At 46.7% G+C, this 27834-nt stretch overlaps 2 protein-coding genes across 2 annotated transcripts; both read left to right on the forward strand.

Annotated features, from left to right (window-relative positions):
• The first annotated feature begins 376 nt into the window (after window positions 1–376).
• On the forward strand, window positions 377–13461 carry LOC125945326 (maltase-glucoamylase-like). Its single transcript, XM_049667097.1, has 6 exons — window positions 377–473; window positions 2887–3152; window positions 5588–5693; window positions 8153–8269; window positions 12199–12318; window positions 13259–13461. Exons 1-4 carry the CDS (start codon window positions 413–415, stop codon window positions 8245–8247), a joined length of 528 nt encoding a protein of 175 aa, XP_049523054.1. The 5' UTR covers window positions 377–412; the 3' UTR covers window positions 8248–8269; window positions 12199–12318; window positions 13259–13461.
• LOC119454045 (lysosomal alpha-glucosidase-like) lies at window positions 9033–27054 on the forward strand. Its single transcript, XM_049667883.1, has 12 exons — window positions 9033–9074; window positions 12199–12318; window positions 13259–13467; window positions 14251–14384; window positions 17124–17287; window positions 18137–18285; window positions 19403–19487; window positions 19843–20045; window positions 21555–21649; window positions 23479–23528; window positions 24522–24665; window positions 26724–27054. Exons 1-12 carry the CDS (start codon window positions 9033–9035, stop codon window positions 26988–26990), a joined length of 1662 nt encoding a protein of 553 aa, XP_049523840.1. The 3' UTR covers window positions 26991–27054.
• Window positions 27055–27834: the final 780 nt, after the last annotated feature.

The raw sequence follows: 27834 nt of genomic DNA on the forward strand, positions 1-27834 counted from the left end.
ACACATTTCACGAGAAAAAATATACAAGATGGCAAAAAAAGAAATAATTGCATATTCCGGGCAAAATTCGTTTACTATGTGCCGCGCACTCGCTCCCCCATTCAATGTGGACCGTGAAAAACGCGAACACACACACACGGAGACATACAGCGATGAATGTAAGCGGCGTAGCCGAGGGGATCGATTTTTTTCGCTACTGTCACAAGGACGTCTGTTTCTTCGTGTATGAGGCACAGTTAGTGCTGATTGTATATGCCGCAGGACCAAATTCCTTTCCGATATACGGACACTCCAGGCGCATTTACGCCGTCGCCGTCGGCGTCGCAGTGATGTTCTTTTTAATCTGGTGCGCGTATCTGGTTTTGTACAGAACGACAGCGCGCACTTCTTCCACGGTAGCCACCCGTTCTACATGGGCTTCGACCGCCTGGGAACGAGCTTCGGCGTCTACTTCCGCACAAGTGCCATATTCGGTGAGAGCGGCGGCCCGAACCGGCATCATTAAGCGCATTAAAAGGGAGATGACGTTAACTTCTCGAGATAGAAAGACTTAGTCTTGTCGGTCTATTACCATATGAAAGAAAACTGATAATGAAGCAGGGAAAGCAAAAGGGGAAGTTACGTAATGATTAATCGAAACGTAGAAATATCAAGAAAAATAAATAAATGAAAGTGGGCGAAAAGACAACTGACCGCAGGTACGAGCGGAATACACTACTTTTGCATTATTTATTTTTGGCAAAATCGGTTAATTACAGCGAGGAAACTTTGAGCGATAAGGTGTCTCGAACAAGGTAGTAATTATTGGGGTTTCAATTCCGAAAGCTGCGCAGTGTGTCTGTATGGGAAGTCGTAGTTGGCGGCCTGAATTGCTTATAATACAGGTTAAGTTCGACATCAGCATCTGGTCGCAATAGCGATTTAGCATTATTCTTGCCATCGGAATGTCGCCGCACCGATCGGAAAGCGAAACCGCGAGCTGGCGCTAAGCAGCAGAATGTCAAAGCCACAGAGATGCTATGGTATTCTGGCTATAGATTCTAGTAGCGGTGAAAACGGCCCCAACGTAGACCAAATGCTTGGCCAATGGTGTCCGATGTCATACCATTTTGGGCTCACGTAGGGGCAAACGTTGGACCGACTGTCCTCTCTGTTGGGGGTGGCCCATGAATTTATTTGAACAGAATTCTGGGGTTTTACGTGCCAAAACCACGATTTCATTATGAGGCACGCGTTAGCGGGGCAGTCCGGATTAATTTTGACCACCAGGGGATCTTTAACGAGCCTCCAATGCACGGGACACGGGCGTTCATTGCATTTCGCACCCATCTAAATGCGGCCGCCGTGGCCCGGATTTGATCCCGCGACCTTGTGCTTCGCAGCGCAACACCTTAGCCGCTAAGCCACCGCGGTGTGTGGGGTGGCCCATGGCGTTAGCTAAAGCATACCCTGATGACATGGCTCATCGGTTAAGACAATACCATTACGTTAGGCGGGGATAACGTTAGAGTGTCGTAGAGGCCGCGACCGTTTTAAGGTGACAATGTTCTCAGCGTCCTAGAATCAACAGTTCGTCTTGTCAAGTTGTTTATTGACAGGGTATACGCAAGGAGAGAAGCCGAACTCGGCGCGGAGGATTTAACCCTGCGAGCAGCCAGATCCGTCCCCGTATGGTGATGCGCCTGTCTGACTGGCACTTCTTCTTCGTTACAGTCTAAACAAATTATCTGCACACCGATAGCTCGCAAGATTGAAAAATGCACTTTCGCACGAGGCACGAAACAATTTACAGCGGCAGCATGACTTAGCGTTGCGCTTGACCCTCTCGAAATTAGTTGTGATATGTTCCCGCGACGCAAGAGGCAAGGCAACTGCTGCGGCGTTCTGGCGCCTCGGGCGTCTACAGAATTGCTATCGCAATAAATTATCTTCTGATAACATGCAGATCACTTGATTTCATGCAATACGGCGTGAGATGATGTGGTTTTTTTTTTTACAATAAACTCCAAATGTTTACGCACACTCTCAGCGTAGGTCACGTGAGATCTGTGATACGCCATAAGGTCTCTTCTGCACTGGCCGAAATCACTATAATGCCCGCAATTATCTCCGGGATAGAGCTGCATTGCTTTAAAAGGATGAATCCTAGGTGTAACCCTCTGGTGTGCTGCCACTGTGGCTTTATGTGCAGGTGCGTTGCCAACCTAGTGCCAATGCATTGGCAGTATAGCGACAATGTTTCGCCAGCACATTGGCTACATATTGCTCAAGCTTTGCCACCCCCCTACCTGTTAACGCGACAGCGTTAAGGGCCCCATGTCGCCGACGTTGGCGTTCTTTGAGCGATAATTGCCTTATATATTAAGGTGTATGTATATGCCACGCCTTACTATATGACATGCGGTGTATGCGGGTTGTATTGCCACACCATTTTATCCCTAAAGTTGCTCTTACCTTGTCTTACCATCTTAACAGCGTTATTCCTCGGAACTTTGATAATGATAGCCCACAAACAAATGTCATGCAAGGAAACACCGACAGCGCATGCCTTTTATGTTAAATCTTCTCAGACTGAAACATTAAAACGGCGAAAAAATAACAGAAACCTGAAAATGAGAATTTTGGGGCCGGGCTGCGCAATACCTCCGGGATGGGCCCACACAAGAGGCCGCGTTCTTACCGGAAAGCTTGCCTTCGTGTATAGCGTTCGCCGCCAACATTTCCCAGTAAACATTACGGTTACATAAGCTGCAGTTGCCGGGAAGCGTGAGAAGCAGTCGGGGATTCTTTGAATGCTATCGCGTTTCACTTTTAAAGGCGAAGCTTAAGCGTCCTCAAATTTTGCCAATGTATCGCCAATGTTCTGCCAATGCTTTGTCGATGCAGAGGTGCTGGGCCACATGACGCCGGCGCTGACGTTCCGCTCGCTGGGCAATCAGGTGGACGTGTTCGTGTTCGGCGGGCCGTCTCCCGCCGACGTGGTGCGCCAGTACCTGGACGTCGTCGGGAAGCCGGCCATGCCCCCTTTCTGGGCCATGGGGCTCCACGCGTCCCTGCCTCGGATGCCGACGCGCCCTGCCCAGGGCGCTCTCGACGACAGTGACGACGAAGATCCCCTGAGAGCGCTGCTCACCTACTCGAATTATCACGTGGTACGCGTCGTCTGAGAAGATTGTAGCCAAAGCATTTCGTTTGCCAATTTGTTTAATAAGGGAGGGACCAAACCTGAAAAACTAAGGCAGGTTGCATGTCATGTTGACCGCTAATAAAAGACGAAGACAGAGAAAGAAACACATGGGAGGTTGAGTAGAGAAGCAATCTTTCTTGATACCCTGTACGGGGTAAGGGGAGTATATAGTGTAAAGATAAAGAGAAAAAGACTAGGAGCTACACTGGGTATGCCGTAACTGTTGACGTCATGACGCCACAGTTCACATGACGTCAAAGCCGGCGCCTGCCGCACTGACTGTGACGTCATCAATGACGTTATATGGGTCGGAAAAGGAGCAATGGTTTCAAAATCCACCGGTTAAAGAAAAGGAAATAAATCACGCGAGACTAGGTTTCTTACCGCATACAGCGGAATTATATTCTGGCTGTATGCTCACGGCAGCATTATCTACTCATCAGGAAAGCAATTTTAGCGTATTCAAAAAGTGTTTCAGTGCCACTTTATTGAATAGACTGCTGTATTATATACGTGTAACGAGGCCAGGCGCATGGAACTCAAAGCGGAAGGCCGCCCAACGTTACAGTGGGTTAAGAGTGCGCCTGTCTCTCCCGAAACCATGACCGTCATGAATGTTCAATTGGTTTGTCACAACAACATACTTCAACGTACAGGGCTGTCTGCCATGACAATACGTAACGCCGAGGAGTTTTCTAAGCCACATCAAGCTACAGAAGCCATGACTGACATCCTTGCACGCCTGGAGAAAGTGGGCAGTTACACGAGGACATCGGAAGGCGACACGCTACTTTTAACGGCGAATACGATTAAGGGTTCTTAAAGATTTTTTTTGTTTCAGCGTTCCCGTCATCTTGTGCCGATTGTGCATCTTGCGACTGTGATGTAGCCTTCGCGGGGTCAGTTCATTTGACCCACGCGGCTTGGCCCACCTTGCGAATGTTTCATTTGCGCTGTCGTCTTGTGAACTTGCCGGTTGTCCAATTGTGTTGTGTTTGTGTGTATCCCGCTCCTTCCATAATCTTCTCAAATGCCGTGCTTGCCCTGCAGAATCGTTCGTGGGAATGTCCCATTTGACTCGTATTCGTTTTCTTATGAACGTTCCGGCCTTCCCACGTCTTGTATTTGTTTTTTTTTTCCCGTCCTCGTCCTTCTGTGAATGTTGCCATTGGTCTTTCGTGTTCGTCCCATGGATATACCGTTTCCTCCGACATCGTCATCGTTTTTTGAGCGTACGGATACTTCCATTGTATTTCTGTGTGAACACTGCTTCCTCTGTCGTGGAGAGGCTCGGCCTCTCTGTCCCGACGTGGGAGCGGCCCGCGGCGCGCTAACGCGCGCCCTAAAGGACCACAATGAAGTTTTTCATCCATCCATCTCCATCCTCTCCTGGCTTAGATGTCTCTTGCGCATACCTTCGTGTCAATATACCATTTCACCCATTGCGTCCTTTCCTTTTTTTTTCAATTTTTCGTACGTTGCCTTCTTGCACCAGCCCACTACATTCTCGCAAACGCACATTTTGTTCCCTCGTCGATCTGCAAACAGAATTTTTCTCTCATCGTATTTCTGATTGAACGTTCTGTTTAATCTGTCGTGTTCGTGTTTGATGTACCATTAGTCCTATCACTGTCTTGGATAAATTTTCGATTTCGCACATTTTCTTCTTGCACAAATGTCCTCTTTGACCAATTACATTCTCGAAAACGCACCTTTGGTTCCCTCGTCGACAGGATTTTTCTCTCTTCGTATTTCTGTGTGAACGTTGTGTTTGTTCTGTAGTGTTCCTGTTAAATGTCCCGATTGTCCTATCATTGCCTTGTGTAAATTTTCTCTTTCGCACATCTTCTTGCCCAAATGTCTTCTTTGCACCACTACTTTCTCGCGAAGACTCCTTTTGTTCCCTCGTCGATCTGTAAACAGGTTCTTCTCCCGTCGTATTTCTGTGTGAACGTTCTGTTTATTCTGCCATGTTTTTGTTTATAAATCCCGTTTGACTACTGTCTTGTGTGAATTTCCTTCTTCCTACATCGCCTTCTTGCACAAAAGCTTCTTTGCCCCGTTACCTTCTCGCAAACGTACATTTTGCTTTCTCGCCGTTTCACGAACGTCCTGACACTGACGTCGTATTATGTGTGAGGATTATGGTTGTTCTGTCTAATTTTCCTTATGTAGATGTCCTGTTAGTCCTGGTTGCCGTCTTTACCGAGATTTCGCGTTTCTTGCATTGTCTTCTTGATCGAATGTGCTATTTGCAGAATCACTTTCTTGCACGAATGCCCCCATTTCCGTCGTAGCTGTCTTGCGAATGCGTACTCTTTGTATCGCCGTCTGCTTGCGAACGTTATGCTTCACGTTAGTTCTTGTTCCATTAATAAGCTCCAGTGACTGGCTGTACAGGACGTCGCCTGGCTTCCCGTGGACGTCGCCAAAGACACGTGCGAGCATTCCTGGCAACGCGAAACTATGAATCGACTGGCCCTGGCAGCGACTGGTGCACACTCTGGTGGGTAGCGCTGGTTATATACCGGAAATACCAGCTAACGCGAGTCGAGTTTGAATAATGAAGCGAAGCGGAATTATATGCGGATAAAACCGTGCTATACGTTTTTATTATAGCACGGTTTTATTAAACCGTGCTATACTGGCGCTACTTAGCAAAAGCGGCGGTGGCGCGTGGATGGAGGAGCTTTAGTGAAATCTACCACTTGAGCCCACAGTATCGTGGAAGTCTTTCCACAATGCGGTCAGGCCTCTCCTTTACCTTCGTGAGTCGGTGACGGCGCGGGCGTTTGAAGCCGCGTCGCGTTAGCCAGATGGTGTTCAATATTACGACAAAACTGTATGCTTTAAAAGCTGGCTAGCACTGGAACATCGGAAATGGGCGTGGTAGTTTCAACGAGAAGGCTATATAACTGCATCCTTTACAAGGAAATCTCATGGCGTAAGTAGGACCTTCAGACCCCGAGTGATTGTGCGAGCTCGAAATTGGGAGTAAAAAACACCTAGCCCGTACAGCTGCCTAAACATTTGCGTTACCCAGCCGTAACCATGTTGGGAGATTTCTTTTGTTGAGAAGTTCGTGGAAATTGCAAAATTAAAAAAAAAAACATCACAACTGTGAACACAACGTACATCCTCCCTTAGCCCTGTCTATCTGACCTGTTTGTTTTAGAAGAAAAACTATCACGTTTACAACTGTGTAGCTCAGAAATAAAAAGTAGCATCACAATTTCGTAGACTGTATGTAATAATACATGTATACCGGACAAAATTGATATATTCTGAACCGGTGTGAATTATACAACTAAAATGGAAGTAGGATGTTTGTGATCCTCGCAAACATTGTAACGATTTCACGCAAACTCTAAATTCATATATCCCATTTGTCTGCTTTAGATGCTCTGACGTATGCAGTTTACACAACTGAGATAGCTTTTTCTGGGGCCTAGTTTTGGGTTTGTGAACTAGTGCATTCATTTTTTTAATTTACAAACTTCAGAATGTTGTTGCAAAAAAATTCGTTCTGTATATCAAAATTCTGCTTTTACCAGTCAATGGAACTTACCTTTCTTCCTCCAAATGTAGAAACTTCATAGAAATCAGTCTAGGGGTTGTTTCATAAAAATATTTCAGTGTTTTACATTTATCTAAATAGGCGTCATTCGAGTTGGGCCCGAGCTAAATCATATCCCTCTTACTATTATAACTCTTTAGTGTCTCTGAGCGATTCAGTCACTAAAGTCTGACTTTTCAAAGCAAATATGTTTCTTTTCAAACCCCCCATGACTTTCATTGATCGCGGCGGCCGGGTGCTGCTGCTGTCTCGCCGAGTAACTTACACCTTAACAAAGGCGAAGCATCAATTGCGATAGCAAATTAGTAGAGAGCTATTCGGAGTAGGGATAATATTTTTATCGGCTGCATAAGTTGGACACATTCGCTTACTAACTGAATTAACAAGCGTGGTGTCAGCGCGCACAAGCAAGCATGAATAGATCACACTCGATGACCGCAGACAACGACTGTCAAAACGCTTGCAGCAAGCGCAGCCGCCACAGCGAGCGAAGGTTCGTGCGGTCTATCGGTTCAACGGAAACTGAACGACCGAATGCACAGCGCATACACAGGTCAGAGCCGTGTGGAGATCGCTTTCAAGATACGGTGCGCACGACAGCCCGCACCGGCGCAAAGTATAATCGCAGTTGTTGGCAGAATAGAAGCTGCCCCCCCCTCCCCCTCCGTCTCGCGCTGCCTTCCCGCTTTCCTCCATTCGCGTGGGAGATTTAGTGGCCAGTTCCTCTTGCGCCCGGTTGCAAGATACGCAATTGGTGCCGCAGTACAGCGTCGCCTCTCCTCCCTCCCTTCCTCCCATAATACCCCCACGGTCTTTCGCGCGACGGAAGTCGCGTTTGATCTCCGCCGTCCTTTCGCTCTCCGTGATAGCGCGCGTCCCCCGCGCGCTTTCACTCACACATACGGCGCTCGGCGACGATTTTATCACCCTTGGACTTTATACAGAACCTCACGGCGACGGCGACGGCAGGAATCCGCTTGAAGTGTCCATATAATTGCTATCGCAATAAAAAAATGAAGCACAAATTTTACAAACCCAAAACTCGGCACCGAAGAAAGCTGTCTCACAGACTGAAATGGGCAGCTTTATAGCATTTGCTTAAGATAGATAGAGACATAGATTCCAAAATGTGCGTTGGATTTATTGGCTTTATCCTTTCTTCTTTTACATCCCAGAAGAATACACAAAGAGTGTCTAGACCGATAGCCAGAGGTTTGTAGGAGGTCGAGTGCATGAAAGTTGTGTTGGGCGTACACGGCGTGTTTGTCTATACGGGAGCCACGTTTCTTCCATTTTTGCCTGCTTTCCGTAAAGCATTGTCGTTTAAGTTCGAGTAGGGGCTAGCAATTATAGAGTATGAACGAAGGACGTGTGGTCGCTCTTTGCAGGTTCCAACCCTGAGCGAGCGACCTTCAGCAACGTACGTGTGCCGGTTAGCGTTGACCGAGGCCCAGTACTTGGGTCTCCTTCTCGTCAACCATAATCAGGAGTTGCTCGAGGATGAAGTAGGTGTCTCAGCACCCATCTATATAAAAATAATGAACACGGACAGTCTATACACAGTGTTTAAAGGCTTTTTGAAAAATCTTCTCGTAGCCATAAGTTAACAAAATTTGCAGACATTCTTTGCAATCGATCAGTCATTTGGTCAACAAATGAACGAGTCGAATGATTTATTCGCGTAAATTTATTCACCATTCAATTGTCTGGCAGATCAATGGGCAAGTGAACTGTTGGATTAGTCAACTAATCAGATAGTAATGTGTTTGGATAATTCGATGAACCAGTCAAGTAATTACGATTTGGTCAATCAAGCAGACAGTGGGGTGTTTAAAGGCTTGCCCTTCTTTGTAACGGCTGTGGACTGTGTGCTGATAAAAGTCTCGTCAGCTATATTTTTTATATTGCAGTAGATGAAATTCTAGGTGGCTACTTTGCAATTTTTTTACGAACATTCTACAAAACGAGTACGACCGTGAACCTGCGGGATGCATATGGATTGCCTCAGAAGCGATATGCTTATGCGGAGAGAATTTGTAGTGTTATGAACCGGTACTAACTAACTAACTGACTAACTCGGCCTCGGGAGGTTGTGGGTTCGATTCCCACCGCCGCCGGGCACCCACTGGTTCAAATGGGTACAAGCGTACCCCGGCCTGGCGTTCGGCTTCCTTCAGGGGTGATACGTTTGGGAAAGGAGCCGGCGCGCTGAATTCCCGTCGAAACCCTCGTGAGGACAGAAAAAAAAGTGATGTCTGGGCCGCTCCCATGGCGGTCATTGCCCATGTGGAGCCCCAAGCACCTATTGAGGTGCTTGGGGCTCCAGGGGACATCTCTACCCATTAGAAACACCGCGGTGTTTCGAATAGGTAGAGTTCAAATCCCGGCGGCACCGGGATTTGAACTCGGCACCTCCCGCATACGAGGCTGATGCTCTACCACTAGGCCATCGCTGGCCTACCGGTTTTTCTAATGGGTAGAGATGTCCCCTGGCCTGGTGCTCGGCTGTCGTGGGGGTTCACATCTCGAAAGAGGGCGCAATGGCGATATCAGGACTTGTCTCTGGGTGCCTCTTGTCCAACCACAGACGGCCTTGTTTGAAGAGCATCCGCCGCGGCTGTGGGAGGCAAGAGCTGCCGCCGTGTACCTAGCGGTAAAATAGGTACAAACGCGATCCTGGCCTGGTGCTCGGCCATTATGGCACCTCAACGCTTGGAACGGGGTGTTTGACCTCAACCCGAAGGAGTCCCCACCTCAGTAGGTGCTTGGGGCGCCACATGGGAAATGCCCGCCATGGGAGCGGCCCAGACATCACTTTTTTTCTGTCCTCACGAGGGTTTCGACGGGAATTCAGGGCACAGGGTCCTTTCCAAAGCGTATCACCCCTGAAGGAAGCCGAACGCCAGGCCGGGGCACACTTGTACCCATTTGAACCAGTGGGTGCCCGGCGGCGGTGGGAATCGAACCCACAGCCTCCCGCAGCCGAGGCGGGCGCTGTGCCACTAGGCTAACGAACTAACTAACTTACAAACTAAACATTATTTACCGAGTGTACAGGAAATCATTTGAAGAATAGACCATGAACTGTTTTTGTAGTATGATTTACACTTTATGTAGGTACTTTCGTACAGATGAGGTCAACATATATTGCGGTAAAAAGTTGCCGTAAGTCTATAGCATTCCGTCTATCCGTGTTGAAAAGCTCACGAAAGTCTAGACTTTATTTGACGTAAACTAAACACAGAAGTTCATGCGCTGCCTATTTGCAATCTATAAACTTCGTAGAGGAAAAACGCATGTCGAGTTTTTACAAGACGGAATTAAACAATTTAACTTGAGTTTGCTATAGCTATAGTGTTGCCAGTCTTACATAGGCGCTTCATAGGCAGCTTTGTCCTCTTATATAATCTTGTCCTACTTTGTGTTTATTTTTTACGCTGATAGACGTAATTACGAAGTCGGTTAATTTCGGTTTTCTTGGTGGGTTCAAGACTTCCAGTCACGTTTCCAGTGCTTTCCTCGACTCCATTCAGTGCCGCTCCCCTCAACAGCTTCACATCCAGTCAGCAAACTCTATTTTCATTCATTCGACTGTTGATTCATTCCGGCACTCGATCGCTAGAGACATGCAGGTGAAGTCCAAAAAATGGCCGGCCAATCTTCCTTACTTCTTTCTGCATTCATCGTTATTGACGTTATATAGTAGGAGAGGTTGGTTGCATAGGTGGCACCGACAACTCCTCGTCGCTCGGCAAAGAAAAGAAATACCGTATTTACTCGAATCTAGGCCGACTCCGATTCTAAGCCGACCCCCCAAAAGTTCGAAGTCCGAAAAAAAAAAAAAAAACTTACCTCGAATGTAGGCCGAACGAAAAAGCGAGGACAGCATTCGCAAAATGAAACACCATTTATTAAATTTGAACATGCCGAGCTCATTCTATGTCACCATCGCTGCTAGCCTCGTCGCTATCTTCCTTACTGCTGACATCTTCAAACAGTGCGCTATATTCAGTACCATCCAGCGCATTAGAGATGCTGCATTTTTGGAAGGAGCGCACGTTGCGGCGCACGCAAAAACCATCTCCCGTGGCCCCCTCCAACGACAGACCGATGCCGAAGTTCCGCCCGGTTTGAACGTTTGACGATGCCTCTACGGCTAGCACAATTACCGCATTTACTCGATTCTCACGCTTCCTCGATTGTAACGCGCACCCGTTTTCCGCGAGGAAAAATTTGGAAAAATAGATTTCCTCCCGATGCACTGATGTTGCGATGAATAAAAAAAGTCGCAGTTTCGCCCGAAAGGCGATGCATCGAATGCGGTAGCAAATTAGTAGACCGCTATGTCACGCGCGCTCAAGCAAACATGAACACACCTCGCTCGTTGACCGCGGAAACGAACTGTCAAAACGCTAGAGACGAAGCGCGCCTTCGTGCTAGCATGCCTCTCGCTTCAACGCGGCGAAAACACGGCGCGCGGCGGACTTTACCAGTCGCAGATTGCTTTCAAGATAGGGCCAAGCCTGATCGTATCGCCGGAGTGGATCGTCGCAGATTACGTCCTGCTTCGGTCCACTGAAACCGTTCCGCATTGCTTTGCTGGCGAAAATCCTCTCCTTCTGTTTGCGCCAGTCCCGCTCGCAAGTTTCGGATTCTCCGAACGCCCGTGATGCGGCCCGATTTCCGTCCGTCTCCGCACAGATGATCACTTTCCTTTTAAATGCGGCATCATGATGAACTCGGTACTTCATGCTGATAGATAGAGCAGACGCTGAGAACGTGAAGACAGACGGTAGACTATTGCCTAAGCACGTGTACTGCAGCACACGGAGGAAGCTTCCGCATGCTACGGTAGCTAGGCACGACGCGCGTGCGAGGCGGCCATTTTGAAATGCCGACGCAGATTTAGGGTCGTGTTGAAAGTGCGCGTTAGATTCGAGTAAATACAGTATTCGTTTAGAAAGCGGCACTATAGTGGCATCGCCCATTTGGTGCCATTACGATAACGCACGCCACACCGCGCGCCGATGCTGCACCATACCGATACTACCGATACGACGCAGGTCAAAATGGCGACGTCGCTCGTGTACTTCAGCTGGCTACTGGCGCGGCTAGTAGCGGCTGCGATACTGACTTTTCTAGATGGCGCTAACAATGCACCATATTTATCAGTTTCAGTTAAAAACTGGCGCGTTTTTTAAAATCCTCGAATCTAAGCCGACCCTAGAGTTTCGTGTGTGATTATTTGAAAAAAACTATCGGCCTAGATTCGAATAAATACGGTATAACAAAATTTGTAACAAAATGTCGCATAAATCTATCACAAACATCCAGCATTAACACAAATTTCTGTACATGAGTCCAAGAACCCGACAGAAGATAAACATGCGCAAATTTGCGTATGTAAGCACAGGTTCATTCTTTCTTGTTACAGGTCTTGGAAGCTAACATCACGAGCTACGTATTGGACTTCGCATACCCGCGATACGACGTATACCTCAACAAGGTCTTCACCCAAATCTACCCACGAACACCGTTTGACGGTTTGTGGCTGGTGAGAATTTTTTTTTCTGTACGGCTTACGGGGGCAGGGCCGCGATACTGAGCTTTGCTTTCAAGAGGCCGTGGTGTTTCAAAATGTCGGAAAGTATGCCACAAGACATAATATTCAATAGAAAAGCCAAAAGCTACATACTGCCATGCCAGGTGCTTAACCACAGGTGACGAGTAAAGGTTGCACCGATTCGATGCTTCCTTTCATGTTGATGACAAGAATACCGGAAGCCGGCTATATTCGAGCGTGATGAGCAACTTGCTGTTTCTAAATGCAATACCATTTCATTGCATTGTTCATCAATCCTCGGTAGTCGAGCGAACGCCCAGGAAATGAAGGATGATTACATTAGTTCAGTTAGCATTATGACAAGAGGCACCAACATTTACATTACCATGGTCAAGATGGCGTAGCATATCAGTGAATAAATAAATAAATAAATAAATAAATAAATAAATAAATAAATAAATAAATAAATAAATAAATAAATGAAAGAATCAATTAGTCAGTCAATCAGTCAGTCAGTCAATCTTTCGTCAATCGATCAGTTGAATAAAGTTTGAAATACAGTATGGAACAAGCTAACTTTCATTTATTCATTAAAGTAACCTAATCAATAAATGTAGCAGTCTGTGAATCTTATATATCGTTAACCAATCGAGAAGTCAATTATTTGATCAATATATCAACGAATCATTCAGTTTATTATCAATATAAGAATAAGCCACTCCAACAATTTTTAGGAGAATACTTGTTTCAGTACATCCTTTGATCTACCAATTATTCTATCAACTAGTTTTATCATTCTTATCAGCCCAATCAATCAGTAAATCAAGCAATTATTCGGACAATAAACTGAATCGAGTTCCATTGAATTGTTTCATCAATCAGTCAGCCAGTCAATCAATTAGGTTAACCCATTAGGTGAATCAATGCCCAGGATCGCAACGAACCGACGTTGGCGACCATCTCGCCACCTGGCGGTTGTGCGAGGGACGGTTGGGACGTGATACCTTACACGCCCAAGACTCTGCTGTCCGAGGGACCCCTGGACGCCCGGACTCTGTGCATGTCCCAGCACCTGATGTCGGGGCCTCACCTGGTGACGCACAACGCCATACCCTACTTGCAGGCGCAGGCGGCCTACAAGTGAGCACTGCCCTTCCGACACGGAAATTTAGTTCCTTACATTAGGTTCGGGCGTGGCCTCCGCGATGGGCTCCGGGAGCGCGCGCTGCCGGAGCCGATCGCGGAGGTCACGATTCGGGGCATAGCGCTTAAGGCCGTATTCAAGTATACTCGGTGTTTCTTTTCTTACGCGGAATACTCGAGGAAGGCTATCATATTCAGGTTCCTTTCGGAGCTAGGCAACGTGATGAGACGGACGGTAGCAGAAGAAAAATGAGTGATAGTCAGCACAATGACCTAAATAAATTGCGCTAATTACATTTTATTATTCGCCTTAGGACAATTGTTCCAACTGCGAAATTCAAGTGGAGCGGTAGTGAAGTCATGTCTGCTTAGTTGGAGTATAGCAGTTCTTCCGAGATACCCGTCCCTAAATTGCGCTATGAAAGAGATTGATATTCCAGTTAATAGTTTCCCTTAAAAAAGAGTTATTGTTTAGCAAGTTGCGGGGACGGATATCTCGAATATCTGTTAGCCTTACGATTTTTGCTAAGTGGACATCACTTCATTATACTGTACGGCATCTATTTCACAAGTACATTAATTGCTTAAATTGAACAATGACTAACGATTATTTAGCAAGTTTTAGATATATTACCTAATGTTTTGTTGTAAAATTATCCGTCAGCCAATACATCACTCCGTCAGTCGCTTAGTCGGAAACTTTGTTCGTCATTTGAGACTGTGTCGTTGAGTCACTAAAATTGATCAGGCAATGAATCGATCGATCTGCCCACTGCGCAGCGTGCTGGCCAAGGTCTCGGGACAGCGGCCGTTCGTTGTGAGCCGGTCCAGCTACTCGGGCATCGGCAAATACGCGGGTCACGTGATCCACGGTCTCCGTCCTACGTGGGAAGACCTGCGTCTGAGCATTCCCAGTAAGTCCACCGCGATAAAGATATACAGCTATAAGCAAAGTGAAATTTTTATTGAAAAAAAAACGACATTTCTGTGGCCAATGGCGCGATTTGTTGCATCAGCTGGATTACATGAATTCTGCCCAATAAATTGCATTGTGCCGTGAGGTAATTAAAAAGGTTTTGCCAATTACATCTATATCTATTTACTTAAAAAACACATATGGCACTTGTGAAGAAGAACTCACACAATATTAAGTCGTGTCTATCGAGCAGAAATTTCGTAGTTTGCGCCAGTTTCGAGAAATACACTTTCAAATTTGTCCCGAATGCATTGATGTTCCAGTGAACAGTTGTGAGCACTTCGTTTTCCCACATTGTTAAATATTTGGAGTGCAATCTGGACTGTTATTTAGAGAAAAGGTTGTTGGAAAGCTAACCTTAGGAAAGCTAAATTTGGGTACTTACAAAAAGATTGCTAGTAAAACTGTGTATAGAGTCATTGAATTGGCGGCTTGCTTGGAACAATACCTGCTTCGGAAAAGCAACTGAGTATTAGCGAAAATAGATGGGCGGCTACGTTATAACGTGCTTAAGAAAAACGTTGCCTCAAAGTGAAAAAAAAAGCAAAACAGCGCACTTCACGGGCGCCATGGACGAAAAGTTAGCTGGGGATCTACATCGATTCGCAAAATGGAATCATGAAAGAAATATTTAGCAGTAGTTCAAAAACTGATTCCCTGCTGTTCGAAGCCACGTCAGTGGTGTCTGGGAATATGCCCAATCAACCCCTGGCAACTATTCACGAGTAGCGTGTAGAAATGGTTCCATAACTATCGACAATTGCATACAGCAGTATCGATCGAGACGTAAATGAGGGCGCAAATACTTTGCCCGAGGCTCTATTCAATTTTAACGATGGTAAAAGAAACTTCAATGGATCTAATGGTGATAATACAAAGAGACAACTGAAGGTCGATAGCGTAAATGCAGAGAAAACACAGTATAAGAAAAAAAAAAGGTTCAGCTTTTTAGGACGATAGGATATATAGTAAGATTCGATGACCCTCCGAGATTGGGTGCCACCTGCGGCATTTTGGGATTTGCGTCATAAATGCTCATCACCAGGTGCCCGCATCGTCTGTTAAGATACTCTGTAAAGGCTATTAATAAAAAATCAGTTACCAGCCCACCAGCTTCGCCATGATTTATTCTATAAATATACTGCTCCACAAGAAAAGTAGAAAAATACCTATCAAGAAAGGGGTTAGGCAAGGAGACACAATGTCTCCAATGCTATTCACTGCATGCTTAGAAGAAGTATTCAAGCTCTTAGACTGGGAAGGCTTAGGAGTGAGGATCAACGGCGAATATCTCAGCAACCTTCGGTTTGCAGATGACATTGTACTATTCAGCAACAATGAAGACGAATTACAACAAGTGATTGAGGACCTTAACCGAGAAAGTGTAAGAGTGGGGTTGAAGATTAATATGCAGAAGACAAAGATAAGTTTCAATAGCCTGGCAAGGGAACAAGAATTCAGGATCGCCAGTCAGCCTCCAGAGCCTGTAAAGGAGTACGTTTATATCTAGGTCAATTACTCACAGGGACCCTGATCTCGAGAACGAAATTTACAGAAGAATAAAATTGGGTTGGAGTGCATACGGCAGGCATTGCCTAATCCTGACTGGGAGCTTACCATTGTCGTTGAAAGGAAAAGTGTACAATCATTGCACTCTACCGGTGCTAACATATGGGGCAGAAACTTGGAGGTTAACAAAGAAGCTCGTGAACAAGTTAAGGATCGCACAAAGAGCGATGGAAGGAAAAATCTTAGGACTAACGTTAAGAGACAGGAAGAGAGCGGTGTGGATCAGAGAGCAAACGGGGATAGCCCATATTTTAGCTGACATTAAGAGAAAGAAATGGAGCTGGGCAGGCCATGTAATGCGTAGTGTAGATAACCGGTGGACTATCAAAGTTACAGAATGTGTGCCAAGAGAAGGGAAGCGCAGTCGAGGACGGCAGAAAACTAGGTGGGCTGATGAAGTTAGGAAATTTGCAGGCCCAAGCTGGAATCAGCTAGCACAAGACAGGGGTAATTGGAGATGACAGGGAGAGGCCTTCGTCCTGCAGTGGACATAAATACAGGCTGGTGATGATGATGTACAACTCATTCATAACCAATTTAGCCAAAGTGAAATTTCCTTTCAGTTGGCCTTTACGAACCAATAATAGACGCCGCAGAAAGGCAAAAATAAGAAGCTTGGTGGCGCCACCTACCATCCCGTTTCGAAAGGAATAGACATAGAGTAGGATGCTAGCTCTTGCAGGCCCTAATCACGTGTTGAAGCGGAAAACTGGCGCCTTCAAAGACTAAGCTGCAAGCTAACGCAGCACACTGTAAGAACACGAGAGATTAGTTGCTCTCTTTTACTTCTATTATGAAGCAACATTGTGCAGATTCACCAACCCGTCCATCGGATTGAAAAGCCGAGGTTTTAGTGGTGGCAACTTGAAAATTAAAGGATCGTGGAAAAGTCAAAGTACAATGGAGAAAACGCGAGAAGACGCGGCTTCAATGCGCTGTCTATATAAGGCGTACAGTTTGTAAGTCCTCACAAAGTATTGCGAAACTTCTTTAAGCACAGACGGTAATACGTGACTTGAGAACACGTGTAAGACCCCGTTTTTAGCATCGTTCCGCCGACATTCTTCTTGGATAAATCATGTTTTTTTTAATTCTTATACCGCTGCAGTGTTGCTGTCTGCCAGCTTGCTGGGCATGCCGCTGAGTGGCGCTGAAGTCTGCGGCGGCGAGGAATTCAAGATGGCGTCCCTCGCGGACGAGGAACTGTGCGTCACGTGGTTCTCGCTGGCCGTGTTCTACCCGCTGCTGCGACTGAGCAATGCCGAGCTGTTCGTGAGTGTGCTTTAGGCCTTTCCCAACGAGGGTTCCAATGCCTCGGTGTCGCGTTGAACGCTGCGAGCGTCGACTAGAGCATCGGGCTCGTGACTCGCTTCAACCAGAACGGGCATCGCCAATTTGCCAATTGGTCAAGTTAAGGACCACGCAAAGCGCAATGGAACGAAGAATGTTAGGCGTAACGTAAGAGACAGAAAGAGAGCGGTGAAGATCAGAGAGCAAACGGCGATAACCGATATTATAGTTGACATTAAGAGAGAAAAGAAAAAAAGATGGAGTTCTGCAGGCCACGTAAAGAGTATGGCAGATAGCCGGTGGACCAAGAGTTGCAGAATAGGTGCGAAGGGAAGAAAAGCGCGGTCGAGGACGGCAGAAAACTAGGTGAGGTGATGAAATTAGGAAAGTGTGTAGGCGCAAGTTGGAGTCAGCTAGCGCAAGACAGAGGTCATTGGAGATCGCAGGGAGAGATCTTCGTCTTGTCAGTGGACATAAAAATAGGCTCATGATGATAATCACTGTAAAACAAAAAACAGGGACGCGTGTCCATATTTGCTTTCCTGTTGCATACCACGCCGTGGTGCATACACTGGTCGGAACATAACGAATAGTAAACGCCCAGGTTAGTCTATCTGAAATTAATTGCTTTGGCGCTCACAAAAGTCGACGATTTGCCGTCAGTCTCATCTCATCCACCAAACGAGGCGCAACGCAGCTATGCCACGGTTGCCAGCATTCGTCATCGCGCGCCGACGTTCTGACACGCTCTGAATCAATCACGTGACACTTGCTCCGTCCTTTAATGTCATCTCCACGTGTGTATAACGAAAGAAATATTGCGCTTTACAGCTGCTGCAGCCGTCCCCATTCTCGAACGCTTTCCTGTCCGAGACGTCGGACATGCTGGACGTTCGCCTATCGCTGCGCCCGTACCTGTACTACCTCTTTTACCGAAGTCACGTCGCCGGCGACACCGTCATGCGACCGCTGTTTGTCGAGTGAGTGTTATCGTTTGTGTGTGTGTTGTTTTGGTAGTTATCACTGTCACTGCTCCTCGCTAACTTATACCTCACTTTTCATGGGGCGTACGCTGTCTTCTTTGTGTAGCTGTCGACACGCACATCGTGAGGATGTGTTAGTAACTACTGTGGCGCGTTCTCTTATTGAAACGCACGTCTCGATTTCAAGCAGCGTGGGTTCATTTACAGGTGCCAACTGGGTGCCATGAATGCCGTCTTCTAGATGAATGGCTGGATGGATAGATGGATGAATGGATATGGCTAGATAGATGAATGCAAATGGATGGGTAGGAGGCATAGATTGATACATATGGTGGATATGGATAGATGGATGATGGATAGATGAATATGGATCGAGGATGAACGGATGAAAGATGGATGCAAACGCACGGATGAATGGATGATGAATGAATGGATATGGACGATGAATGGATGGATATGGACGAAATATAAATGGATGGATGGATGGATGGATGGATGGATGGATGGATGGATGGATGGATGGATGGATGGATATGGACGAAGTATGAATATGTGATGAACGGGCGGATGGAAGGGTGGAGTGACCGAAAGAGCAGCGATGGTGGAGGTATCTCGTGTGACGCCGTGTTCAACCAAACCGCGTGATCCTATTACATAATTCTGTCCCTGTGTACTGTTAAGTGGTAACGTAAACGCTTTGGTAAGCAACGTACGCAAGCTTCCTAATGCTGCTGATAACAAAGCGCGATTGTATGTGTCTGCCTGCCGGTTTCTTCTTTCATGTTCTTCATAGAATGTTTGGTCCCACTCACACAACAGACGAACGTTTCCAGAATCATGGCCTCCAAGATTGGACGCGCTGCCCAATCTCGGAGGAGATGTCAAAACATTTTATCACCAGGTGTCTAAACCAGCGCTACAGCTCGAATTTAAATGGTAACGGTACAATGGACGCGTTACCAGCTAAGGCTTTTGCTGCTGCGGCAAACTACAAAGGAATCGCTGGCGTACTGCAAACGCTTTAGCTTCTTGTTATTCTACGGCACTCTCCGCCACAGTTTCGTAAAGCACGCTAACTCGGTGTCGCCTGTGCTCTGCACCCACTTTCTTCCAGATTTCCGAATGACACCGCGACACGGAACATTAGCGATCAATTCCTCTGGGGGTCCGCCCTGATGATAATTCCGTTCCTGGAACCGGTGAGTGGCTGAAGCAAAATGGCATCCTTATTTGCAACTGCGTGGCGGTTGGCGAGTACTTTAAGCGAGACATGTTAGGGCCATTATCTGGTGCATTTCTGGCGTCACCTTGTCAGCGTCGTCATCATGTTTGTCATCAGTCATGCTCCTTTTGTCTCCAGCAATAGCATTGGATTGTGGGTCGGCGACATGGGAGGTGTCGTCGTGCCGTCATCGTGCCATTGCAATCTAAATATTTTCGCTCCATCATGAGCGAGTGATTTAACCGGAATTGCCACATATACCAGCCGGCCATATTTGCGCGACATTCGGTATGTCTGATAGCGGGGCCACGCCCTCTCTCGTGCTGCCGCAGAACAAGTACGTTCGGCGCGCCCACATTCCTGAGGGCGTGTGGTACAACTTCGAGAGCGACGCCGGCGTAGCGTCGCCGTCGCTGATCTCGGAACCCGGCGGAGGCAGCCAGACGGTGCAGCGGCGCGAGAATCGCCGTGTGTTGCTGCTGCTTCGAGGAGGACACGTTCTTCCCGTCTCTGCCACGCCACCTTCCCTCTTGCGGTGAGAACGTGTGTAATGATGATGCGTGTATGGCCTTCGAAGATCTCAGAGGCCATGTAGCGGTTATGGCCTCAGAGATGGTTATGGCCTCAGAGAGGAGCGAGTCTGTTGTGGACGGTGGTTCCGGTTAAATCACTGGGCCTCTTCGATTATCTGTCCCTGACAGCCCCGGACTGCCCGAAGGCAGTGCTTTCAGCCAATGGGCGTTGCGTATGCAGATCTCGGACAGTCCGGGACTGTCAGAGAGGGATAATCGAAGATGCCCACTGGCTTGCCCGCGCTCAGCTGTCATACAGACGTTACATTCCGTGGTGAAATGTGTTTAACACCGCATTTGAAGGCAATGCCTGACAGTTTATTATACATAATAAATCGGTTGCGTGGGTCGTTTTCAGTTATGCCGGATAACAAACAATGTAGGCTTTATCACGGGGGCACAGCGTGCGAAAAGAGACAAGACGGACAGAATAGGCGCTGACTACCAACGAAGCGTTTATTTTTGCAAACACAAATAATATAAACGCATATCAGAGAGAGAGGAGGGAGGGTGTGGGAGAAACACGCTCATACGTCCTATACCCTATCTAGGACTGAATTGCTCAGCTGCGGAGATAATTAATCTCTTTGTCGGTTAAAGCACAGTCGGCGCCTGTCCTGTCCGTCTTGTCCCGTTTTTTTCGCTCTGTTTTCCCCGAGATGAATCGATACCAACAAGCTCATGTTTCTGCTCCTTTAATGTAGGCAGCCTCAGCGAGACCAACGATGACGCCGTGTATCTCCCGAAGGACAAAACTCCTTCTTGGTCCGGCGCTGCCTTCTGTGTGGACAGTATTTGGCCACCCAAACATAAACACTGTGCCGACATATATCGCCAGGAATCTATGTGCTGCCCATTTACTGTTTATATTGGGTTAACTATGGCGACTTGTGACCAGGGCGCCGTATGGATAGTTTACCCACAGGAAACATCACTACAGGGACTAAAGTGGAAAACAGCGGCGGTGAAATCACAAAATTTGAACTGCAGGATGCTTTGCTGCGACAGAAGTTGCCTTTATAAGAGAGCATTCAAGCGCCTCGAATAGCATCCAGTGTAATCGCTCCAAAAGTAACGAAATAAGGAACAGCTGTCAACAGGAGAACAGAAGACGAGAAACAGTTGACGTGATTGTATTCTACGTCACGCGGTTTCACAAGTGCCGTTTTTCTTTGCTTTACCAATAGGCCGCAAACGAGCTTTCTCGAGAACATGCCTCGTGTCGTGAGAGCAAAATCGCTGTCGGGTCACCTGTTCGCTTCGTACCTCTTGTAACGCGGAGCAAACGTGAGGTGCAGTTTTTATTGCACGTTGTCACCACGACCCGGCGACAGCCGCTTCGCACTTCCTATCCCAATGACCTCAGAGATCGCAGCGGGGCACCTTTTCGTTGCAATTTCGGAGGCCACGCTATCCCTGATCTCATTTCTGCCACTCACGTTCGCGACGCTTCTTGGATCATCTTCTTGCAGTGACGGCCGGAGCACGGAGTATTCGCTACGCGTCGCCTTGGACGAGCAGTATCGGGCCAAGGGAAGTATCTACTGTGATGACGGTGTCTCTGCCGGTGAGGAGCTGTGCTCTTCTTGCTGCTGTACATTTGCATAAACCCAGAGAGTAAAATCTCAAAAAAACGTCTTCCCGAGGGTTATCTACGAAGTCAAAGTGCTTACCTCGGTGTCGATACTTCGACGCCGGTCAACACAGCCAGAGCTACACGCTGGGCCTGACAACGTACAATCACGTAAAATGATAAGTAGGACATTGGCACAGCCTCAATGTCCAGGAAGGCAGCCGCAAAATCCAAACAAATGTCTTGACAAAGGACTGTGTCCCGTATATATGACAGGTGGGAGGCCGGTGTGATTAGCTTCAAATGCCACACCGAACGGCTTGACCCCTAACGTGACAAACGGGACGCTGATATAATTAGTGCATGTAGGTCGTGCGCAGAAAAATAAACAGTCACATTTAGCATACTTATGCCTACAGTAGAGCACGAAGGAATGCATCATTAGAAGGTCAACGTCTACTTTTACAACTCTAACAAAGGACTAGCTTAGTTACGCAGGAGCAGCGACGGAATCGTGGATTTGCAGGGTGGTGAACTTTAAATGTTAATGGGATGAAGGTTTAATGGCTGGAAAGTTCGGTGCCTTTTCAACCGATCAGAATATCTCCGACTATAAGATATCAACGAAGTCGAAAGTTGAGCCAGTTGATTCATGACTGGAGGTGAATGACCAGCTGAAGACACAACGTACACAGGAATGGAAGACGACGGAACCAGCTTTTTCCGGTCATCGTCTGTTCCTGTGTACATCGTATTTTCAACTGGTGTTTTCAAACTTCAATCTACAGGACATCAACATCGACGTATTGTAGTCTGATCATTTACTACTTGCACACTTCACCAAACGTACCGACTTTTCAGTGCGAGGACTAGTTTACATGCACAAGGAATGACAATGGCGCATTGCCATTCTGCCGTTACCATTTCCACCCAACCATGTATGTGCTGTCGATCGTCGGCACGCAGTATCAGTAACGGTAGAACGGTAACGCTATGCAAAGTTTTCAAAAAATCTTACTAACGTTCTCATTAATCTTGACTTGTGGTAGGGTCAGAAGATCTCTGCGAATGCTGCTGTGTCACTGTGAGCAGACTGCAGGATCTATGAGGGAGGCTGCAGGCCTCAGTACAAACTGAGAATACGAATGCGGCAAAGAATGAATGCTACAGTAAATGAGTGCAGATTTTTTTTGTCTGCAGTTACTGCAGCGTCTCGCAGGACGTTATGAGAAGTTCTTCTTGCATCTGACATTTTTACATTCGTTGGTATCACTGCAAAGTTCTTATGAAAGTGAACAAAGGGGCGTCTGACAATTGCTACAACGCAAATTCCAATTTTTTTATTGGATCTGCTTGGAACGATTTTTCCCCCTGTAACCTGGTCGTAAATTTCAGCGTACTCTAATTGCATAATTTGTTCATTTTTCAGCGTCAGCGTCCCAGTATTCTCAGGTAGTCAATGGGAAGGAATATCCAATTCACATAGTCAAGAGTTTCACCAAACCTCTCCTGACCAGGTAGCAAAAAGAAACACAAAGACTTTGAATCACTGACCAAGTCAGATGTTATTAACGTTTCAGAACTCTTACGTTTTCCTTGTTCACGATGCAACAACACTGTGAACTGGAAGTCGCTGCCTTGTGAACAATGAGCCTGTATGGGTTGCAAAACGTCAATTAACATTTAACTTTATTACTGACGCGATCACTTTTGAAAATTTATGATGTCTAATAACAGTAACTTCAAAAAGTCGTAATTCCTGGAGCTTCTTGTTGTGCTGATGTCTGGCCGAGCTGCATTTCACTCTCGCAAATTTGGCGCAGGCTCCTACGAGACCGGAGCCTACGGACTGGCTGACATCGTCTTTCACAAGGTCAGAGGTTTTATGACTTTTCTTATCTCTAAGCCTTCCAGATGCTCGAGTAACTTGTAATTTTTGATGAACACAGGTCTAGATTAAACAATGTGAACATGAACATATGGACATGAACGTGTATACATGCATAATCCTGCCTTACTATACCTATCCTCTTCACCATTCCTCACACCCTCATACCCTTGTACCCTGAGATAATATCTTCAGACTAGAGGATATTACCTCAGGCCAATTTGTCTGCGTTGCCTCAATAAATTCTCCTCTCTCTCTTGTAATGTTAATTTACAATTACCCAGTTCAAGGGTTTTAGTTTGTATACGCATAACCATTTGTGGAAGAGTGCAATACCCGAGAGTTCGACGTCAACAGCAGGCCCCTGGTCGCGCCATCTCGCTGACGTTGAGTTCCACTGAAGTACCTAAAACAGTTATCGTCATTATATCTGTGTGCAACTGAGCTGGTTGTGTGAGTCGGTGGCAGCAAATTCACGCATGTATGTGTGGCTCCCCTTTTCTTTTCCTTCAAATAGAACAGCAGGTAACAGAATAGAGTTTTTGTGCGATTTGTGGTTCAACAAACCATCGCGAGATGTCGCCACAGTCGCTGCTGCTATTGTCCATGTCTTTAGTACTCCGATACTTCGTTAATAACGATGCCTGTACGAAAACCTGAAACTATATAGTGAATGTAAATGATGAAAACATTTTTTACGGGCCATTGAATAGGAAGCTGGATGGTGTACATGGGTTCTTTCTCATGGTGGGGCAAACTCGCTCCAGCAATGTATAGATATACAAAATCAATATACATATCAATATATTCGAATAATAAAATAAACTGAATATCAGACACTCGTAAGGAATGCTTCGAATTGACAAAAACTTATTTAATTGAAATTTTAAACTTGGTATACGACTCGTGTTAAAATATTCGCACTTCTCTAGTGCTCTAACATAACTTAACCCAACCTTTTTTCACTGTTTCTCACAGGACACGCTTTTGGTGATTCCCCGCCACGCTGGTTTCCCGTGCGGCCTGGTGCGAGAGGTCAGGTTCGTCGGTCTGCCTCCGCAGCCTCCTGAGATGGCAACCCTGGATGGCTTACCGGTCTCCCTCACCACCCAGCAGAACCAGGTATACATGACGCAAAACATATTGCGAGGTGCCTTTTCGAAGTACAGCTTTTCATGATGCCAAGTCATTATAGATAAAGGGAATCGCACGTCGACAAAATCTGTACCCGAAAACCCCTCCCTCGTTTAACGATTGCGAAATCATATCCTGCACAAGAACAACTTGAACGGCCAACTTGAAAATAGATTCTGTTGGCAGTAAAAAAATGATGCTACGTGATGGCCGATGCCTTAAAGCAGTACTGATACAAAATTCTTTGGGTTCAATAAATATAACGCCCCCTTTCAACGTCGCGTGGTTTTTCCTGCATGTACACTGCGGTATACTATTAAAGGGAACACTCAAATGGGCGCCTCTCATTTTCTGGCGCCTTATTTGCAAGTGGCTGGAGTAGCAACGCCAGTGCACTGCACAGGTGTGTCGAAAGGAGTCAGAGCTACCAACCACACGCTATATGCAGTCTTCCGAGAGGGGCGAATTCGGACATGCATGCTCTGCGCTCGAGTGTTCCCTACTACTGTGGACCCCTCTGTTCCACCGAATATCTGAAGAGACACCTCACCCCGTGACAGTCATCGACTCGCCAGGGCGTGCCAGTATGGCGCTAGTGTCATCTCTCTGTGTGCCTTGCGTAGAAAAAATTTCTAGGTGTCCTTAGGTATCGCCTAAGAGACGTACGTGGAGGCGAAAGCTTTGTAAAACCTACTGTAGTTCCCCTTAATTCACTTTAATGCTCCTTAATCCACACTAATCTACCTCAAGCCACCTTTATCCGGCTTCATCCACTCTAATCGTTCCTAATCCACCTTCATCAACTTTAATCCACGCTAGTCCACCTTAATCGCCATTAATCCACCCTAATCTACCCTAATCTTCTTTCATCCACCTTAATCGACCTTAATCCACCTTATAACACCTTAATACATCCCAATGCACCTTACTCTACCGTTGTCCACACTAATACAATCACTAATCAATGATTAACTGACTTTGCTATTCATTATTCATCTCTTATACAAGGCTTGGTATGCTTTGGTTTGCTTCTGGCTTTCCTTGGGTTACGTGACTTTCTGCACGTCACAACGCGACCTTGAAACACACAGATATAAGGCTTTCGCCTTAAATTGTGGTTAAGCGTCCCGAGGCGACGCAGCTAGGCTCTATGAGAGACGATGTACCGGAGGCCTCAGGATTATTTTGACTGTCCGAGGTTCTAGGGTTTTCTCGTTGCGACCCCATCCACACGCGGCAGCCGTGGCCGGCATTCGGACCTGCGACCTTGCATTCAGTGGCAATATACCATAACGACTGATGAAGCCGCCCCAGCGGGTCTTTTACTTAACTTTGTCTCCATTATGGAGACAAAGTTAAATAGTAACGGAATGTGTATGTTGCTCGGGATGATGTCACGCATTGTGTACTTGATTCGGTTTATTAAGCCATGGCAAAGTGGGCCAATCTGGCCATTGTATCATCGCACGCATTAAGAGAGCGCCGGACGTCATTAAAATCATCTGAGGCATCGCATCTAGCCGGCCGTTGGTAGAGAGTTCGCGTGATATCCCGTGCCCAATGAAATAGAAGTTGTTTTTAAAAGGATTAACCAGCTTACGCGGGAATTAAGAGGCCTGTCATGTTAGAAAAGAGGAGATACTTGCGTCAGCCCACCTTATGTGTTGTTACCTGATAAAGAGGTTATTTTTCTTGAATGTTAACACAGGTGCACCTACGGTTTACTTAACCGCTTTCCTCAAGATAAACCTTAGGTTATAATTTTTTGTTACCCCCCGTACTGGCTCCGCATGTGCAAACACTTTTTGTGTGCATATATGCGAAAATTGCGCAATCAACTTCTCATTTCTGAGTAAGCACCTTTTCCTGTCGTTTCTCTATTGTGTTTATTGTGTTTGTCTTTTCGTCGCACTAAAAAAAATTTAATAGTTGAATGTGAACCAACTTTGCGCGTTCATCCGTATTACTGCAGTTTTTTTAGATGAGTGCGAGTATAGTCGGGTAATAAGTTGACCCGGACTTCATTCCCCAATGCCTTCCGCGCAGACCGTGATAAAGAACCTGGGTCTGCCCCTGGACAAGACAAGCAAGCTGGTTCTCCAGTGGCAAAACCTGCCCGTTGGCTTGTACCCAAGGCCCGACAACGGCAGCATCACCGGCATTCCGGCGGCTGCAACCTCCATTTCGCAATCCAGCAATCGCGATCCGGCAATCCCAGTCCCTGGCGCCTACTCCGAATCTCTGAACCACGCCTGTGGTGCGGCACAATCAGATAACGTGAGCGGGGGCCACGAATGCACGCATGGGAACTGAACGTTTTCCGCCAGCTATAGTACGGTCGTGTCCACAGCAATAAACTTTATTCGAAGAACAGTCACGTCTTGAACGAGTTCCTTTTGCACTCGATGACTGCAGCTGAATTTATTAAGGCGAATGCCTTAGGTTTCTATGTTGGCGGTGCCCTTGGCGTGCCCTTGGTGGTGACCTTGGCGTGCCCTTGGCGAGACTGCGCCGTGACGAAAAATGGCCGACGCCGCAAAGAATGGTCGAACTGATGTCACATTTCTCAGCGAGGTTCCTGTAAACAAAGTAAATTAGTGGCTCTGAAAATAAAATTTGGTACGTTTCGGTCTGGGTGGGAATCTAACTCGGGCCTCGAGGGTGCCAGACGCGCACGCTTTCCTCAAGCCACGGTTGATCCACGGTTCTGGCTCACTAAAGGTGTGCCTAGTGCGTGCCTGATTGTACACGTCACGTTGCAGCCATCTCGCCGACTAAAGGTGTGGCCCAGTGCGTGCACACACGTGTACTTCCCACTGCGGCTCGTTATGTCTTGCAAGCAGTCTAGCCCCGATTGTATAACTTTTTCTATTAGCAAATGTGCAGCTGGCTTTCGTCTTCTTCTGTTGGAAGAGTGTAACACCTGCCGAACTTTTTAAATTTTTTTCTTTCGCTTTGACTTGATCGCGTTAACTTCACTGTTTTCTACGTACAGGAATGTCAGGCTTTTTGGGAGGGCGAGCGTTGTGCCAGCGATGCAGTCTTTTACTGTTCGCAGTAGTTTTGTAATCTTGGACGAAGCCTCGTGTGTATCACGTGTTCGTTCAAGAAAGGACAAAATACGAACTTAGGTAGTCGCGTTTACTTGCCTACTATA

This window comes from Dermacentor silvarum, chromosome 5, assembly GCF_013339745.2.
Source record: "Dermacentor silvarum isolate Dsil-2018 chromosome 5, BIME_Dsil_1.4, whole genome shotgun sequence".
Lineage (NCBI taxonomy): Eukaryota > Metazoa > Arthropoda > Arachnida > Ixodida > Ixodidae > Dermacentor > Dermacentor silvarum.

Excerpts from the sequence above, each read along its gene's own strand:
- LOC125945326 (XM_049667097.1), top strand. The coding sequence starts at position 413 with ATGGGCTTCGACCGCCTGGGAACGAGCTTCGGCGTCTACTTCCGCACA. Across the intron at positions 3,153-5,587 it reads CCTACTCGAATTATCACGTG|GACGTCGCCTGGCTTCCCGT; the intron begins GTACGCGTCGTC and ends CTGGCTGTACAG. Across the intron at positions 5,694-8,152 it reads AGCGACTGGTGCACACTCTG|GTTCCAACCCTGAGCGAGCG; the intron begins GTGGGTAGCGCT and ends CGCTCTTTGCAG.
- LOC119454045 (XM_049667883.1), top strand. The coding sequence starts at position 9,033 with ATGGCGGTCATTGCCCATGTGGAGCCCCAAGCACCTATTGAG. Across the intron at positions 9,075-12,198 it reads AGCCCCAAGCACCTATTGAG|GTCTTGGAAGCTAACATCAC; the intron begins GTGCTTGGGGCT and ends TTCTTGTTACAG. Across the intron at positions 17,288-18,136 it reads TGAGCAATGCCGAGCTGTTC|CTGCTGCAGCCGTCCCCATT; the intron begins GTGAGTGTGCTT and ends TGCGCTTTACAG.